The sequence below is a fragment of the Myotis davidii genome, unplaced genomic scaffold, assembly GCF_000327345.1.
Source record: "Myotis davidii unplaced genomic scaffold, ASM32734v1 scaffold271, whole genome shotgun sequence".
Lineage (NCBI taxonomy): Eukaryota > Metazoa > Chordata > Mammalia > Chiroptera > Vespertilionidae > Myotis > Myotis davidii.
The window spans coordinates 218,020-235,555 of NW_006284839.1; the positions used below are offsets into that span (position 1 = coordinate 218,020).

The 17,536-nt window shown below is 42.4% G+C and overlaps 1 protein-coding gene across 1 annotated transcript in view; it reads right to left on the minus strand.

Moving 5' to 3' along the window:
* Positions 1 to 17,536, minus strand: part of PLCE1 (phospholipase C epsilon 1) — a 253,712-nt gene that overhangs the window by 36,401 nt on the left and 199,775 nt on the right. The window contains exons 13-19 of the mRNA XM_006755081.2: positions 14,834 to 15,072; positions 12,769 to 12,830; positions 12,519 to 12,684; positions 8,973 to 9,080; positions 7,620 to 7,736; positions 5,781 to 5,939; positions 324 to 453 (exon numbers count right to left, since the gene is read on the minus strand). Coding sequence (XP_006755144.1) covers positions 324 to 453; positions 5,781 to 5,939; positions 7,620 to 7,736; positions 8,973 to 9,080; positions 12,519 to 12,684; positions 12,769 to 12,830; positions 14,834 to 15,072 — 981 coding nt within the window. The remainder of the gene's footprint in view (positions 1 to 323; positions 454 to 5,780; positions 5,940 to 7,619; positions 7,737 to 8,972; positions 9,081 to 12,518; positions 12,685 to 12,768; positions 12,831 to 14,833; positions 15,073 to 17,536) is intronic.

The window sequence follows — 17,536 nt, forward strand, 5'->3', positions numbered from 1 at the left end:
CAAGAAAGTCAAACTGCAGAGAAACCCCATTCTCAGCTTTTCCTCTAGAAACCCACTTAGGAATGACTCCTGTGTTGCTTCCCATACCTTCCTCTTTTTTTCCTTGAGTGGTGGCTGTGTAGTGGCTAACTTGGTCCTTCTTGCTAAGTGAAAAGATTCAGAAACTCTTGGATAATATATTACAACAATTTGTATTGCTGGTCTCTGGAGTGTTGGGCTTATTTTTTTGGGGAGGAGGGGAAGACACCACTCCGTCCCTCCCCCCCCCCCAACAGAAAATCAAGGCACTTCCCTGCACACAGCATAGGGTCTGTTTCTCTTACCATCAGAGAGAGATTCATAGTCATAATCATACTCGTCCTCTTCATCTTCCTCCTCCTCATTATTAGTAGGTGGGGGGTTGACATTCCCACCATTGTAAGCCTGAGCTTGCATGGATGCTAACTGATGAGCCTGTAAGATATCAACAATTAAAGACTGCAGATGCTAAACTACTGAATGTTCATTTACAGCTTTCAAAATGACCATCTCATGCTAAAAGTGGTTTATCCTATTTTGATTCATTTGGGAAAGGGAAAAAAATCTAAATTCACTTGAAGTACAAGGTTAATCATTGGGTGAATGTTAACTTTTCTGCAAGAGGGATCCTGGCGCTTTCTTCAAGAAAAATCCTAAGGAATCGTGGTTCCCTGAGGCAAACCCTCCCGGAGAAACCTTGGTGCCTCAGACCCAAATGCTGAAGTGGACCAGCCCATCAATTCTGGAAAAGTAAATCTTTGCTAAGAAACCATTTTTCTTTTTCCTTCTTAAAATAATATTTAAAGGCCTTTGACCTTGAGAAAAATGTTAGAATCCCTATGGATGAAGAGACCAACAGATTAATTTCATCAGATTAATAGGCTTAGAAACTTCCAAAAACTTGGTATCGCTGCTAGGAAGGTCATAAGCCTTATATTCAACTAGAACCACTGTGTGGGGTTATAACAGGACACAAGAATACAGGTCTGGGCACCTATCTTAAGGAAATAATCCAAAATATAGGATTATTTATGTATATATAATATTTATACATGTAAATGTATATGTATGTGTATCTGTAAAAACACACATACAGTGGTGGACAAAAGTAGGTTTGTAGTTGCATTGTGACATTCTTTAATAAAGCTAGTGTAATAATCATAAGCACGTCTTTTTCCATATGAACTGTAAACCTACTTTTGCCCACCCTGTACATTTCTATATCCATAGTTCAGCATCTATGTATCTCTTGTAATGATATAAAATGACATGCATGAAAGGCTAACTCTTGAATGGAAATACAGCAGGATTCTTGGCCTGTTTTTGTGGCACAGGCAACCCTTGTGCAGTGTGGTGAGGTAGGACTCCTTCTCAGAACAACGTTTTAAATGTATAAAAATCAATATATAAGATTATACAGGAAAAAAAAAGAATGGTGAACACAGTTATCAAACGTTGAAAAAACAAATCTGTGCAATAGGAATATGGGTTTCTTTATTAACACAGTAAAAGCATGAATATAGGTAGGCCAAATAACGTTTTTGAAATAGTGACGAGCATACGTAATTCTTGGAGACATTTGTAACAACTGTGATATAATCTGAGAAATCTACAGTTTCTGTTGGTGACAAAGACATAGGTACTGCCAATGTCACTGTGGTTTGTTCTCTACATTTATAATCGGAGGAAATGCTAAATTTCAGCCAACAGTTAGTGAAAATGAAGATGTAGTTGTTTTTTTCCCATCTAAATTCCGTGACCCCTGAATTCTATTTCTGGATATTACCAAGGTTAAGAATCCCTGTAATACAGGTTGTTTTGGGCCTTGGAATTATGTATATTTTAAAATAATTATTTATTCCCCGAAGTTCTTGAATTGTGGTAATACGACCTTTATAATAAATACATATACGTAAGCAAGATACAGATTAGGCTATGTCTATAGCTGTATCCACCTGGATAACTGAACACTGTCTAGGCTGGGACTTCTCAAAGTGAGTTTTGTGTAACACTCTCAGTTATGTAAAAACTGACAATTAGCCCTAGCCGGTTTGGCTCAGTGGATAGAGTCTCTGCCTGAGGACTGAAGGGTCCCTGGTTCGATTCTGGCCAAAGGCATATGCCCGGGTTGGGGGCTTGATTCCCAGTAGGGGGCGTACAGGAGGCAGCCATTCAATGATTCTCATCATTGATGTTTCTCTCTCTCTCCCCCTCTCCCTTCCTCTTTGAAATCAATAAAAATATATTTAAAAACGGACAATTACAGTAACCACAAAACACAATGGAAGTTTGGAAACAGCCACTTAAACAAACTGAAACACATTCCTACTACGGAGCTTCACATGGCCTTTACTTAATATGCTAAAGGGCACGACTTGTCAAAGATTTCCAGTACAGCCTTTCCCATGCTTTTTAATCGGGGAATTTTAAATCTTTTTTCAGAGAGTCTCATAGGATTAGCAGTCTTCAAAGCTTCAGGGAATCTTCTCTAGACACAAGTGAGCCACAAAAGCATGTCTATTAGTCATGGATAAGAGAAGGGCCTCCACATAGCAAGCATTCAAGGGAGAGCCAAATGCTGGGAATGATGCTGCAAAGAGCCCGGTTGGCTCACTGGCAGGAAAATGTGCGAGCTGTATGCTAGGAGTGGAGCCACGCAAATTCCCACTGCCTAGTAAATGTTGGAAAGTGAGTGGTAAAGTCCCTAGATGCTCAGATATTTCCCCCAGCACAAGAAGTATGGGAGAGGTGCCCAAATGGACAGTCAAGAGCGGACACCACTATTCTTTGCAATATGCTACTTATTCTGAGACAGAAAAACAGGCCCCCTAGCCCTTGAATAAAAGCAATTCAGGCCCTGTCAGTTTTTCTCAGTGGTTAGAACACTGTCCTACTGACCGCAGGGTCATGGGCTTGATTCTGGTCAAGGGCATGTATCAGTTTGATCCTCAGTTCTGGTTGGGGCACATGCAATCAATCAATGTGTCTCTCTCACATTGAGGTTCCCTTCCTCCTTCCTTCCCTCTCTCCCCCCCTTTCACTCTCTAAAAAAATCAATGGAAAAAATATCCTTGGATGAGGATTTTTAAAAAAGCAATTTAAATATAGGTTAGGGGGTTAAAGTGAAGGGTCAGACGAGGAGATGGGTCTTGGCAGAAACTATGTCTTACTCTGCTCTGTTTCCCCAGAGCCTGGGAGTTCAGGAGACAAGGTCAGAATACAGGAAGTCTGGTGGGGTGCAGTCAGGAGGGTTCAATAAGAGCCTCAGCAGGAGCTTGAGGCAGATGGAGGGCTTCAGAAACCCCACTGAGTTAGCCCATCCTCACTGAGGGTAAGTTCTTGTATAGAAATGACCCGGGCCTTCCGAGTTAGGGGCTGGGTCTGTGCACACTGGAGCTCAAAGCATCCATTCACCCAGTCTGGTGTGAACGCAGGTCACCAGGTCCACAGCCTGCCGGGCACCTACAAGTCTTCGCAGACATGACTGTCAACATTCCCTGGGATATCAGGGTGGGATGGTCTTAAAAAACTGGAAATGGGATTACACTGTCCCATTTTTCCAAAAGTTGTGGAAATTATATGGTAGGAAGTGCCAAGTTACCTGACAATAGTTGGTTGTGAGAACACAGAAAATAAAGAGGTGGTTAGGAAGAGTTAGTGTGGTTTTACTAACAAATCTCCCACACAGTAACCGCTTAGGCTTTTTGGATAAGGTCTCACTTTGCGGGAAATAACAGATAAGCAATATTTCCAAACTTCCAGGATGATATAATTACAACAGATTACCAGGCCTGACTTGAAAATTCAGACATCATTGGGCAGATTAGGGACCTAAGAATCTATGTTTTTAAATCTGTTTCAGTGATTCTCATCAATATATTCTGACTCCTGTGTTGTGTTTGAGAAGGTCTTTTCTGAGGACCTAGGTCTGAATCCTAGCTCTGCCATGAGGAGCTGGGTGGCACTGAGACAGTCCCATTAAGGGCTAGGCAGGCCTCACTTTTCTCTTCTATAAATAAAGGAGTTGAAAGTGACTCTGGAGAAATGTGGGCTGCAAGAAAGGGGAGCATCAGCCGGGAGTGCTAAGCACTAACCTCCAGGAGGTTCTGTGAGAAGGGCCACAGGCTCTCTATTTGGCTGTCTGGCCCAAGGACAACCTGGGATGAGGGCACAGTTTGAAAAACTGACATTGACGACAGATGTCAAAATTTACAATTATAAATGCAGTAATTGCATGCTGCAATAACATACCAAAGTCAAGAAGAGTGAATTTAACCAAGATAAATATGAGGCTCCTACACACGAAAGGTTGAAATTAACTGCAAACCTGGAAAAATGGGGAGATGAGACATAAGAGCAGTCCCTGTGAAAAGAACTGAACTCTTTTTTGTTTTCCACAAAGTCAACATGAGCCTGGTGTGCATGAGAGAATTTTAAAAGTGAGTGCAGTTCTAGGCTGCATTAACTGAGGCATGATGCTCACATGAAGAGAGGTGATGGCTTCCCTGTCCTCATGCTGCCAGACCCTAGTTGGAGAAGTTCTGGAAATCATGTTTTTAAGACTGGCAAATTCAAAAATGTCTACAAATTTAAGACTATCCAAAATATTCTTTTTTTAAAAATATATTTTATTGATTTTTTTACAGAGAGGAAGGGAGAGGGATAGAGAGTAAGAAACATTGATGAGAGAGAAACATTGATCAGCTGCCTCCTACCCCCCCGCCACTGGGGATGTGCTTGCAACCAAGGTACATGCCCTTGACTGGAATCGAACCTGGGACCCTTCAGTCCACAGGCTGACGCTCTATCCATTGAGCCAAACCAGTCAGGGCAATCCAAAATACTCTTAATGAAAAGTGAAGGCTCTTAGCAGCCATATCCTGTGGGGAACAGTTGACATAAGAATGTTTAGCTTGGAGAAGAGAAACACTGGTGGAGAGACACATGCTCGCTTTCTAGATATGCAATTAGTCTGTGCAGCTGCAGAGGGAAGAAGTACTGCCAAAGAGTAGGAGGAACAGGAAGGAGGATTTGGGCTCTGCATAAAGAAGACTTCTATACAACACAATCTATTCATTAGTGGGATGGAGGCTGCATAAGTGACTGCAAATGACTGTATGCAGGACGGGAAAGGCAAAAGCTCCAAGGACACTCAGACACATCTTGACGCCAGTAGAGATATGCACAGGGCAGCGTGTCTGCTTGGCAGGGAGAAGTGGGCAGTAGTTGCTGGGTAAAGAAAGTAGCACAGAGGAACAGTGTTGCAGAAGAAAAGGCCCCCAATGCTGGTTGGTTGTGAGTTAGTGACGCAGCCCTGGAGGAGGGCCAGGCAAAAGAGAACACGGGCTAATATTGTACAGGTGACCCTTGAACAACACAGGTGTGAGGACACTGAACCCAAATATAACTTTCGACTTCCCCAAAATTTAACCACTAATTGCCTACTGTTAACAGGAAGATTTACTGATACCATTAATAGCCAATTGCCCATAACCCATAACCTTTCTTTTTTTTTTCTAAATATATATTTTATTGATTTTTTACAGAGAGAAAGGGAGAGGGATAGAGTTAGAAACATCGATGAGAGAGAAACATTGATCAGCTGCCTCCTGCACACTCCCCACTGGGGATGTGCCCGCAACCCAGGTACATGCCCTTGGTCGGAATCGAACCTGGGACCCTTGAATCCGCAGGCTGACGCTCTATCCACTGAGCCAAACCGGTTAGGGCAACCCATAACCTTTTTAACAAGAGAACAGTACCTTTTGCTTTAAGATATCCACCGGCGTCTGGTGGGCTTTTAGCTTCTTATTTTTGAGAAGCACCTTCCTTCTAAGTTGGTCAGGGGAAGGAAGCATTGGATCATCTGAGAAATCACTTTCAAATAAGAACTTAGCCACCAGTTTTTCTCCAAATACAGTCTAGAAAGAAAAACACATAATCAATGCCTTTTATCTACACTTGAATTGTTTCAGCCCCGTTGAATTGTTTCTAAAATCCTAGAAAGAGGAAGTAGCAAAGAAGCCGTGTCCCCATCTCCCCAGTAGTTTCCTACTGGGAGGAAGGGAGGTGGTGAGAAGGCAAGGAGGAGAGGCCTGGCCATTTCCTCCACGGGGCGAGCTCTAACTCTTTAGGAGAATGCTCTGGGGTCTGCTGTAGTAAAGAAGAAAACAGAGATTCAGTTAGAGGCTGTGGTTTGTAGAGTATGGCCTGCTCCAGATGCGGGTAAGAAATCAAGGAATAGAAACCTTGAAGTAGGTAGAGAGCAGGGACAAAGATGAAAGATAACAGGGAGAATTCACCATTTGGTACAAAGAACCACAGACACCATTCTCACAAAGATTCTGAGCACTGGCTCCAAAGTGGAGTGTGTGTGCTTCAAGGGGGTGGGAGAGGATCAGGCACAGGAGGATCCACTGGGGTAAGGGTAGGAAATACGGCAAATGCTATTTCTAGTTATTTTTAATTAGAAAAAAACAAAAATGGAAGCTGATTAATGTTTAATGTACAAACTGAAAAGATGGCTCGTTCCCTCAGTCTGTAAGTCAGACTCGCGGAGGGACAAGGAGGACCCTCCTGATGCAGGCGATTCAAAATTTCAGAAATAATGAGGCATATATGTAATAATGGTATCTCCCCTGCCAGATAAGTATTACGTAATGAAGCGTATTCAGTCACATGAAAACTTTAGACAATAAGTAAATAGCAAATTCACTTTAAAAATTTTTTTATGAGAGCTAAGTTTTTTCTAACCATTAATAAGTAATAGTGTTTAAAATTCACTTATTACTTTATCCTTTCTGTTATTATTTTTTATATTCTACCTTTTGCATGTTTTAATATATAAAATAAGTTAATAAATAGGATATGTATATGATTTAGAAATAAGTCAATAAGTACACCAAAGGAATACATGTCTTAGTGTTTTACTGTTAGGAGTATATAATCAAAAAAGTTTAGAGGCCATTCTTCTAAATGATGGCAAAGGAAAGACATATAAAAGGCTAGTTTTGCTGGCATTAGCGTTTGAGGACATTTCCTGCTGGCTATGTCCCTCCCTCCCACTGAAAGCCATGTTTCCACAAAAGCCTCTACCAGTGGAGGGTAGGGGACAGTATAATAGCATATTTGCCCATAAATCTGCTTTATAGTTTCCTGGTATAAGGAAGGGCAGAGTGCTACCATAGCAACTGCTGTGGCCACGCCGAGCTCCTTGCCAACTTGGACCCTGTATCTGTGGGGCGGGCCTCAGGAAGATCTGACTGATTTGCCCTGAGATATTGTCAGCTTTTCCACAAACAATGACAGGGAACATCTTGGCACCCCTGATTTGTGGTTCCAGAAGCACTGGAGGGTTGGCCTCTCCAAAGAACCACAGAACAAAACAATGCTTCTATTACTCCAGCTGAAAAGATGAACCTTCCAGGAGAAAGACCAAGCCTCCAGGGCACCCTGATTTCTCAGGTCGGAGGGACCCTAATTGTGCTTCACAGCTGGAATCCAGCTGTGGTGTGGTCCACAGTGGCTCGTATAAAATTGCCTTGTCAGCAATGGCAAGACAAGGGCCAAGGTACCATCCTGCCTCTTAGCTAAAAGTGTACCTTGAAAATGTCTGCCATTTTTCGTTGCTGAGGCAATGAACAGTGGTTCTCAATTGATATGATGATTGGCAGGTCAGAGTTGATGAAGGCACTGCGATCAATGGCTTCGATCACGTCCTACGAGAGATACAACAGCTCATTAGGGTCTGTCTTATGAGACATCTCATTAGGTATTTGTCCAAGGTGTCAGAAGGCAAGGTACTTACAGCCTCAGAAAGCATCTAAATTATTATTTTCAGAAGGCTCTGGCTAAAGTGGTTTTTATATTTTCAAATTAAGTAAGAGGCTAAGGCTATTTTCTATAAAGACATTAAACTGATCATATTGAGTTTTGTTCACATGCTATAAGAAATAGTATGCTGAATTTAACAGATCATTAATATATTTATATTGTGTATACTGTAGGTAAAATACGTTATTTTAGTTATAGCATCAAAAATTGTAAGCATAAGATACTTTCCTGCTCTCAAGGAGTTTATAATTTACTTGGCGCAATGAGACATACACCACATATATTTATGTGTATATGTAAACACAATTATCAACTTCCAATTCCCTCAATGTAAAGTACAAGGGTTTTAAGAAGGCTGAATAGGGAAATGAGTTAAAGAGAAAATGCATTTTAGCCATTATCTCCACAGATGAGAGAAATAATAATCTTTTCTAGACAAGTCACACTTCAGAGAAAAATGATGTTGCACAGCCAAAGACCCTCTGAATGAGGATAGTAATCACACAATGAAATAATAAACTACTTAGAATTTGAAATAGTAATCTAATGAGACTAATCTTCCTGGGCGACCAAGTCCCCAAGTGGAACCAATTCTCATTTCTTTATAATGCTAATTATTGAATCATCTCTTAACACATGTTGTTGGCCTCTGTTAGCAGGACAAATGACCCTCAATTCCTATAGGAAAGGAACAGCCCTTGAACTTTATATATCATCACATAATGTAAAAATTACAACAATACAGGGGTAAGCAAAAGTAGGTTTATAGTTTGTTTGGAAAGAAGACAAATAATACAAATAAATACTACAAGAATAAACTGTGTGTCATGTACTCACAACTGTAAACCTACTTTTGTCAACCCCTATATTATTATGTGAAAACTAACTTAAGGTAATGGTAACTAAACTTTGGTTGAATGAGAATCTAATAAGAGTTTTATATCAATTCCCAGAAAAATGAACATGCGTGCAGCCTACATAACACTGTAAATGCTGTGCAGTCTTCAGTGCAAGGATCAGAACCCTCGACCTAAGGTACAATGTGTTAGTCACTGATTTAAGTGGCAAATGAAGATAATGACTCTTTGGGATTTGATTTAAAGAAAGCTATGAAGCATCACCTTGAAGGGGATCTTGGTTGTCAGTGTATGTCCATGGTAAATGATGGGCATCCCATCATCTCCGTCCCAGCAGTCCAACTCTACGCTCCTACAGCCTTGCAGGAGGACCTGTGTGATCAATGAAAAAATCCACCCCAGATAAGTGAATGGAGAGAAAGCCTCAAATTAAGCCCCGCACATGATTCTATATATCAGTGTTCACATTCAGGGCTAAAGCAGAAGGGCATGCGAACTAAAATAAACATTGCATCTTGGCCAAGGGCCACAACTCATCAGGGGTGGGGAAGGCAGAGGACATGTTAAGGGTGAAAGAGTGCTTACCAGAGCTGAATACCATCGGAAAGTAAATTTGATAGCAAAAACATGTGACCATTTTCCCAGCAACTTTGGTCTCTCAAGGGAGCTGTATATACATGGCACATGCTGAGCTGAGAGAGCCAGGCTGGGCTCTGTCTAGGCAGATGTCAGCAGAGGTGATGCCACAGCCCAGAGGAGATGAGGCCACTGATTCCTTAATTAACTTAAAAAATGTGTTTTTATTGATTTCATAGAGGAAGGAAGAAGGAGAGAAATAGAAACACCAATGATCAGAGAGAATCATTGATTGGTTGCCTCCTGCACACCCCCTACTGGGGATTGAGCCTGCAACCCTATATGCCCTGACCAGGAATCAAGGCGTGACCTTCTGGTTCATAGGTCGATGCTCACCCACTGAGCCACACCAGCCAGGTCTTAATTAACTTTTATTAAATGAAACCAATAAGGATAAAATTTTCATTTAGATACAAATTCTGCCACTGGCTAATTAATGCATTTGCTATGAACATGTAGCATGTAAGAAAGTATAAGCAAGGAGTTATCAAGGACTGTTGTCTAATCCTACAGCAGAGATGGAAAATAAGCCGTGACTCTCCCATATCTTTAGCAGGCATTAGTAATCAATCACAGCACAGCTGCTCCATATATATATAAATTGATTTCAGAGAGGAAGGGAGGAGTGAGAGATAGAAACAACAATGATGAGAATCACTAACTAGCTGCCTCCTGCATGCCCCCTACTGGGGATCAAGCCCGCAACCGAGGCATGTGCCTTGACTGGGAATCGAACCATGACAATCTGGTTCATAAGTCGACACTCAACCACTGAGCCACATTGGTTGGACTACTCCCTAAGCTTTGATATGTTATCTCACAACCTCTTTGGCAAAGTGCTCCAGGAAACACTACCAATGAATCAGTTGACATGATACTTCTTTGCTATCCTGGACCTAGAGTTGGAAGCAGAGCTCCTGACGTGTGTGTGGGTTGCAGCTCTGCATTGTTTGCTTGAAGCAACCTCTTCCTCCACAGAATCTATTAGCAGACTGTATTTTAGGACAGTCTTGGAAGGGTATTGAAAGGATAACCCATGCCAAGAGCATTCTGCAAATGGGCCAAGTCATGGATGTGAGAATCCACATAATTATTACCATGTGACAGCACTCCAAAACTGGGGGCTACTGGCCAGTAGAGTTGCTGCAACAAAACTGATAGTGGAATCCCTCTTATTTTAATATTTTGTATGAAATATTTTGTAGATCCTTCCCACTGCACGTCATGCAGCACTCAATCTTCCGGGGTGACCCATCTTCCCAGGTGGAACCTATTCTGTGGCCTGAAATCCCACAGCTCTCAGCTTCTTTCTGCAGCTAGAGTTCCCAGAAGTGTGTTGCTCGGGGCTGAAAACTGTTGTGTAATATGTCAGCTGAAACATGAGGCTGCTCATCTCTGTGGTGCACCTGCCACCCTGGGAAGAACGTTCACTGCCTCGCAGCAGATGGGGTGATTTTTCAGCATGGAAAGACTAGCGCTCTTTATCAAGGTCTGCAGGACCTTAAGCTGTCCGTATATGGCTAGCAAAGGAAGACCAGAGCTGGCAATTCCAGGTGAAAACAGGGCTTTCTCTCAGTCCCCATCTGACCCATAGAATAACACTAGGAAGTAATTAGAAGGGCTGAGGGAGGGAGTGGTGAGAAATAAAAGTAAAGGGAGATTCATACTAGGTTTAATCACCTCTGTGTGTCTATTTGAGGGGCTGTTGCGCCTAATTCAAAAGCTGCGACAATCTCACTTTGGGTGTAATGTTAAGGAGTTAAAGAAACATTTTGAAATCAAACAGGAAAATGCAGTAGGAATAAAAGTTGGGACATTGGTCTTTGCTTATTTTCTTGGGAGAAATTCTCTCTCCCTCTCTTCATTCCCCCCAACCCCCCAAAAAAGCAATGGATTTCAAACTTTTTAACCTTGGAATTCTCTGTGCAAAGGCAGGGCCAATATGCACAGCTCATCAAAGAGCAGGACTTCAGCTGCAGTGGGGTGAGCATGGGACCCTCTGCTCTACTGCTTGCTCATCTCAGTGTCAGCAGCTGAGGCCCCTTCACAGCACTTCTAATTCGAAAATCATTATTTTAAGGACATGTCTTCATTTCATAATAAAAGCCGCTTAGCTTTTAGAGTTTAGAGCACATATTTCATACTAGACAAACTTTGGGACTGAAGTTTTTGACTCATTTTGAGGAATATCTGAGCTAATCTGGAGAACAAAGGAACCTCGGGTCTGCTGGGTTTGTGTAAACAATACGATGGCAATGTTCACACTTGGACTCCACCCTTTCCCCATAAGCTCAATCACACATTCACATGGGTGTCCCCCCAAAATGTATAAACACTTAACAGCTGATAGCTCAATTGATGCTTCTTTTGTTCATATTTAATCCACTGGAATGAATAATTATTCAAAGTATGCATACAATTTTGGGGGGCACCCTGTACTCCTTGGAACTAACCTAGCTTCTTCTTCCTGATTGATTACCTCTTCTTGCAGGAGCTCACAAGACAGGCAGCAGACATGGGGGAATTGCAAAAAATATAACAGGGAGGCAACTGACATTCAGATTATTAAGAGTTGGATATTTAGGTCCAAAGGATGTGTTTTTTTCTAGTCTAGAGAACCTACTGAATTGCCCAGAATATGCCCATGAATTAAGTATATAGGAACAGTGCCTACAGTCTGGGCAGATCACTCCCCCTTAAGTTGGTTACCATAGGGATGAATTGATTGTCTAACAAATTGCAAAGCATAACAACTAATACTTTGGGAATAACTTCAGAAAGAGTTGCATTTTCTACTATGCTTTCCCACTACAATATATTGATTTATTTAGCATTTAGGGAAACAATTAGATAACTTTCCCATGGGAAAATCTAATTTTAGTAGGAGTAGGTCAGGCTAAGTAGGATCTAAAAGCTATGAGTCTCAAATATTGTTTTTCTCTCTCATTGCCCAGAATAAAGGTTAAGTATAGATAGCAAGGAAAAATAAAACAAAAAAGAAGTAAAGAAAACAACTGTATGTATAGGCTGTTTTCCCACACGTCATATTTCCTCACATTTCACATGCAGTAGTTTCTGAGTTCTTCACAGGGGTCTGGGTCAGGTTTTTGTGACTTTGGGGGTTACATAAATAAGGTTTAATGACAAGCACATTCCAAGGGGATTTCTCAGTACCTGGCTGTAGAGTTCTACTGAGGATTCTCCTTTGAGCTGATGGCCTGTGAGGTAGGTATTGTGTGAAGATTCAATGTAATAGTAGGAGAGGGGCAGCTGTAATTCTTTAATGTTCTCCTGTGATTCATCGTTTTTCGAAGCAAAGTTGTCTTTATCCATCAGAAACCTAGGAGGAAACAAATTTTCTTAGGATTGCCTGGGAAAAAGATATACTCTTAAATGATAGGGCAAAAGATATTTTAAAAGTTACCTTGCAAATCCTTCAAATGACATTAGGCCCTGATGACACATACTAATGCTAGGCTCAAACTTCTGCAAGGAATACAAAAAGAGTGTTATTTAGGTAAAGGAACCTAAGGGGGAAAACACCACATCATTTTTTAAAACTGTTCTGTTTTCATCAGGAAACGTCTAAACCAAATATTTGAACTAATTTAGCTATGTAGTGGTAAGATGTAGATTTTTTTTTTAAAAAAAGAAAACATTTATTACAAGTGAGTTTATTATACGAAGCATATTTACTTAAGAGAAAAGAATAAGGTTGATTTATATGAAAACAAATGGTATCAGTTTATCCAGGTGAAAATGGGGATAAAAATAGCAGCTATCATAGAGCTGGTGAGAGGTAAATTAGATGCTTCTCATAGAGCACTTCGTACAGTGCTTGCACTCGATAATATTACAGTGAGCACTCAGCATGTGATAATCATCTGACATTTTAAGCATTTCCAGTGACCGAATCCAGTCGCTGGAGAGCTAATGCACTGATTCCCAATCAGTTGAAAAGGGAGATTGAAAACCTTGACGAATTCTGTTGCAGGTGACGCAGCCACTATGAATGGTCTCATCCCACTGTGTCCTACCACCCTGTCCTTGCAGCTGCCTGGTTACTGATGAAAGCTTCCTGCTAGGTCTCTGCTTCCACTCCTTCCCCAGCACATTTCATTCTCCACTGGAGTCAGAGTGACCTCTTACAAACAGAAATCATGTCATGTTCATTACTTCGCCGCTCAAAAATTTCCAGCAGCTTCCCATTTGTCATGGACTTAAGCCAAACTCCTGACCGTGGCCTAAATGCCTAAGATGGCGGGCCCCTGCCTACCTGTCTGAAATCGTGTCTACGGTAGTCCCTCTGGCTTATGTGGTTCCCATGACATAGCTTTTCTATTGTTTCTCATAAATGTCAAGCTTGCACCTGCTTTGGTCTTTGAACTTGAGGTTCCTGTTTAGAATGTCCTTTCCTTAGACCTTCAATAGCGAACCCAATATTATTACTTGAAATTATATTATACAGGGTGGGGCAAAAATAGGCTTTCAGTTGTAGCTACATAAAGCAGAGTTTATTCCTGTATTATTATTTATTAATTATTGCATTATTCTCCAGATAAACAACTGTAAACCCACTTTTGCTCCACCGTGTACCTTTATTCACTTATTGTCTGCCTCAACCACTTGAATGTAAGCTGTGTGGAGGGCCAGATCTTGATCCTATGTATTACTATATTCCCAGGTCCTGGAACAGACCCAGGCCCATATGGTAATATAAAAAATATTTGCCGAAACCGGTTTGGCTCAGTGGATAGAGCGTCGGCCTGCGGACTGAAAGGTCCCAGGGTTGATTCCGGTCAAGGGCATGTACCTGGGTTGCGGGCACATCCCCGGTGGGAGATGTGCAGGAGGCGGCTGATCGATGTTTCTCTCATCGATGTTTCTAACTATCTCTCTCCCTTCCTCTCTGTGAAGAATCAATAAAATATATATTTAAAAAAAATATTTGTTAAATGACTAAAAAGGTTGAAAACCTAGACTACTAATTCTATTGCATGTGCTAGAAGAAGAAGGAATGGTGTACTGATTCCTTTTAATAGTCACTGAGTAAGAGAAGGCTTGGGACCTGTGTTAAATTATATGTTAAATAAGAACACTTATGGCCCTGGCTGGTTTGGCTCAGTGGGTAGAGCACTGACCTATGGACTGAAGGGTCCCAGGTTCGATTCTGGTCAAGGGCATGTGCCTGGGTTGTGGGCTCAATCCCCAATAGGGGGCATGCAGGAGGCAGCTGATTGATGATTCTCTCTCATCATTGATATTTCTATCTCTCCCTCTCCCTTCTTCTCTGAAATCAATAAAAATATATTTAAAAAAAGAACACTTATGTATTTGGTATTTTTTAAAAAACAACCCAACCCCCTTCTATTTCTGCCCCAAATGTAAAGAGTCTTTGGAAAGAAGGATGGAAAGAATAAATGTTTAGCAGAAAATAATCAGAAGAGTCAGAGGTTTTATACAAGTGTGCACATGAAACAGGTGCGTACCTGGATGATGCTGAGGATTTCATCGTAAGTGCAGTGTTCTCCCTGGCAGTTCACTAGAAAGTCATTGAGCTGAAGTATGCCGACCCCAAACACGCCCAGGGATGTGCTCTCGACCCCAGTGCCATTCGTCACGATGCTTGCAGCAGCAATGGCGTCAGAGATCTGCCTCTGGTTGTCTGACAGCTGCTGTTTACTCTTAATGAACAGCCCCAAATCTGAGACATTTCTGGTCAACAAATCTGAAACAGAATCACCCACAAAACATGGACAAACTAGCCAGCATCTTTCACAAAGTTCATTTGGCAGATACCTGTGCTATGGCATTATTAAGCTGGAGAAATTCTTCACCATTCTGTTTAAACAAGCCAGCAAACTCATTGCATATTCCTGGCTTCACAAAGTAGAGGGATAAAAAAGGAATCAATGAATAAGTAAAAGAAATTAAGAGAGAGCTAGATTGATGACCTCGAAAGCCCATGAGCTTCGGTATTTGAGGGGAACTAAATGTACATCAATTGGGGATTTTAGGCTGAATTTGAACTGTAGATTTTAGAATAACTATTATATTTTTATATTTTTAGAGACTGAAGATGAACCTTTAAGATTACAGTTTTTCTGTACTTTAAAGATGTAACTTCTCTGTGGAATTTCAGAGGGAAGGCAGGGGAGGGTGGATGGGATGGGAAGAAATTAACCAAAGAACTTGTAGGCATAACCCATGGGCACAGGAAATAGTATGGTGAAAGCTAGGGGTGGGGGCGAGGGGTGGGCTAGAGGGGCCAAAGGGGGGAAAAACGAGACATAAGTAATACTTTCAACAATAAAGATTAACAAAAGTAAAAGTGTAACTATAAACATTTGTGTGCAGGTTTCTGTGTGAACAAACATAGGTTTTCAGTTCATTTGTATAAATACCAAGAAATGCAATTGCTGGATGGTATGGTAAGAGTATGTTTAGTTTTGTAAGAAGCTGCTCAACTTCCTTCTGAAGTTGGTGGGAGTGTACCATCTTACACTCCTGCCAGCAAGGCTGCAGTGGCGCCACATTGACACCACCTTGGCCAGACATGTTCTCTGTGGCCACTTGGAAGACAACCTGGCATGTTCCCACAGAGTCAACCATGGGCTCATCCTAGGACCCAGCAATTGCGTTCCGAGGTGTTTACCCACATGAGGTAAAAAGTCACATGCACACTAAAACTCATACACAGTGTTTCATCAGCTTTATTTATCATTGCCAAAACTTGGAAGCAACCAGGAATCCTTCCATAGGTGAATGACTAAGCAAATTATGATAAATCCATACAATGGAATATTATCTACACTAATAAAAGAAAAACATGGTAATTGGCATAAGACCGCTACCCTTTTCATTGGCTAATCAGCGAGATATGCAAATTAACTGTTAGCCAAGATGGCAGTTAACCGCCAACAAAGATGGCGGCTAATTTGCATACTCGCAATGAAGGAATGGGAAAGGGGAAGGATGGAAGACAGTGATCAGAAACCCAGGCGCAGGCAAGAGCCAGGGAGCAGGGCAAAGGTCGGTCCTGGAGGCCACCTTTGCCCTGCCACCAGTGGGTGATCGGAGAAGCCTGGGGGGTGGGGCAGGGAATCGGCTGCCGCCAGCGTCCCGGCTTCACTGCCCCGCACCTGGCTTCTGCGATCAGTGACCACAGAAGTCAGGTGCGGGTCAGGGAAGCGTCTGCCACTAGCGTCCCCAGCCACGGCTTCCCTGTCCCACACCCGAGATCTGTGACCGCAGAAGCCGAAGCCGGGTGCGGGGCGATCACAGAAGCTGGGTGTGGGTCAGGGAAGCATCCGCCGCAGGTGTCCCTGGCTGCGGCTTCCCTGCTCCGCACCCAGCTTCTGCGATCTGCGATTGATCGGTGACCTCAGAAGCCTGGTGCGGGCAGGGAAGCAGCCACTGCCAGCATCCCTGGGCCTCGGCTTCCCTGTCCCGCACCCAGCTTCTGTGATCTGTGACTGCAGAAGCTGGGTGCGGGGCAGGGAAGCAGTCTTTCATATTACTAATTAAATATATTTAGCTAATAGGTGGGTTTCAGCCAAGGTAGGATAAAAAGAATACATTAAATATAATATCAAATAAGTCACTTATAAGGTAATAGCATAATCATCTGCCAGACAATGACAACTTCCCCGGCTTCGGCTTCCCTGCCCCACACCGGGCTGTAATTGGTGATGCCTATTTTTGCATGACACTTAACTGACTACCCTCCCTGGAAGCACAGAAGAAGCCCCCAGAAGAAGCCGCCCACATTTGGTCCTGGCGCCAGTGCCTGGGGCTGGCTGCAGCCCAGGAGATGGACAAGCTACCGGCCAGAGGTCCCAGGCTGCAGCCACCTGGAGAAGCTACCAGCCCTGTGGTCCAGGGCCCCAGGCCTGTGGCCAGGGAAACAGTTTCCCTCTTCTCCTACTGTAGTCATTACTTCAATATTCCCCTTCTGAATTTCTCTCCTGTGCTGCAACCCAACTCCACTTTTCATCGGAAGGATATGGAACAGAGAGACCAGTGTTAAAAGCCTACATGTTTAAGCCGGTAAGGTTGGTACTTAAACATATAAATGGAAAACTAGAGTCCTTAAGGTAACAAAGGCTAGAAAGGACAGGGACAGCGCATGACCTATTATATCCATCAATCCATATGGGCACTGAAAACTTTGCAATGATGCCAATTACTGA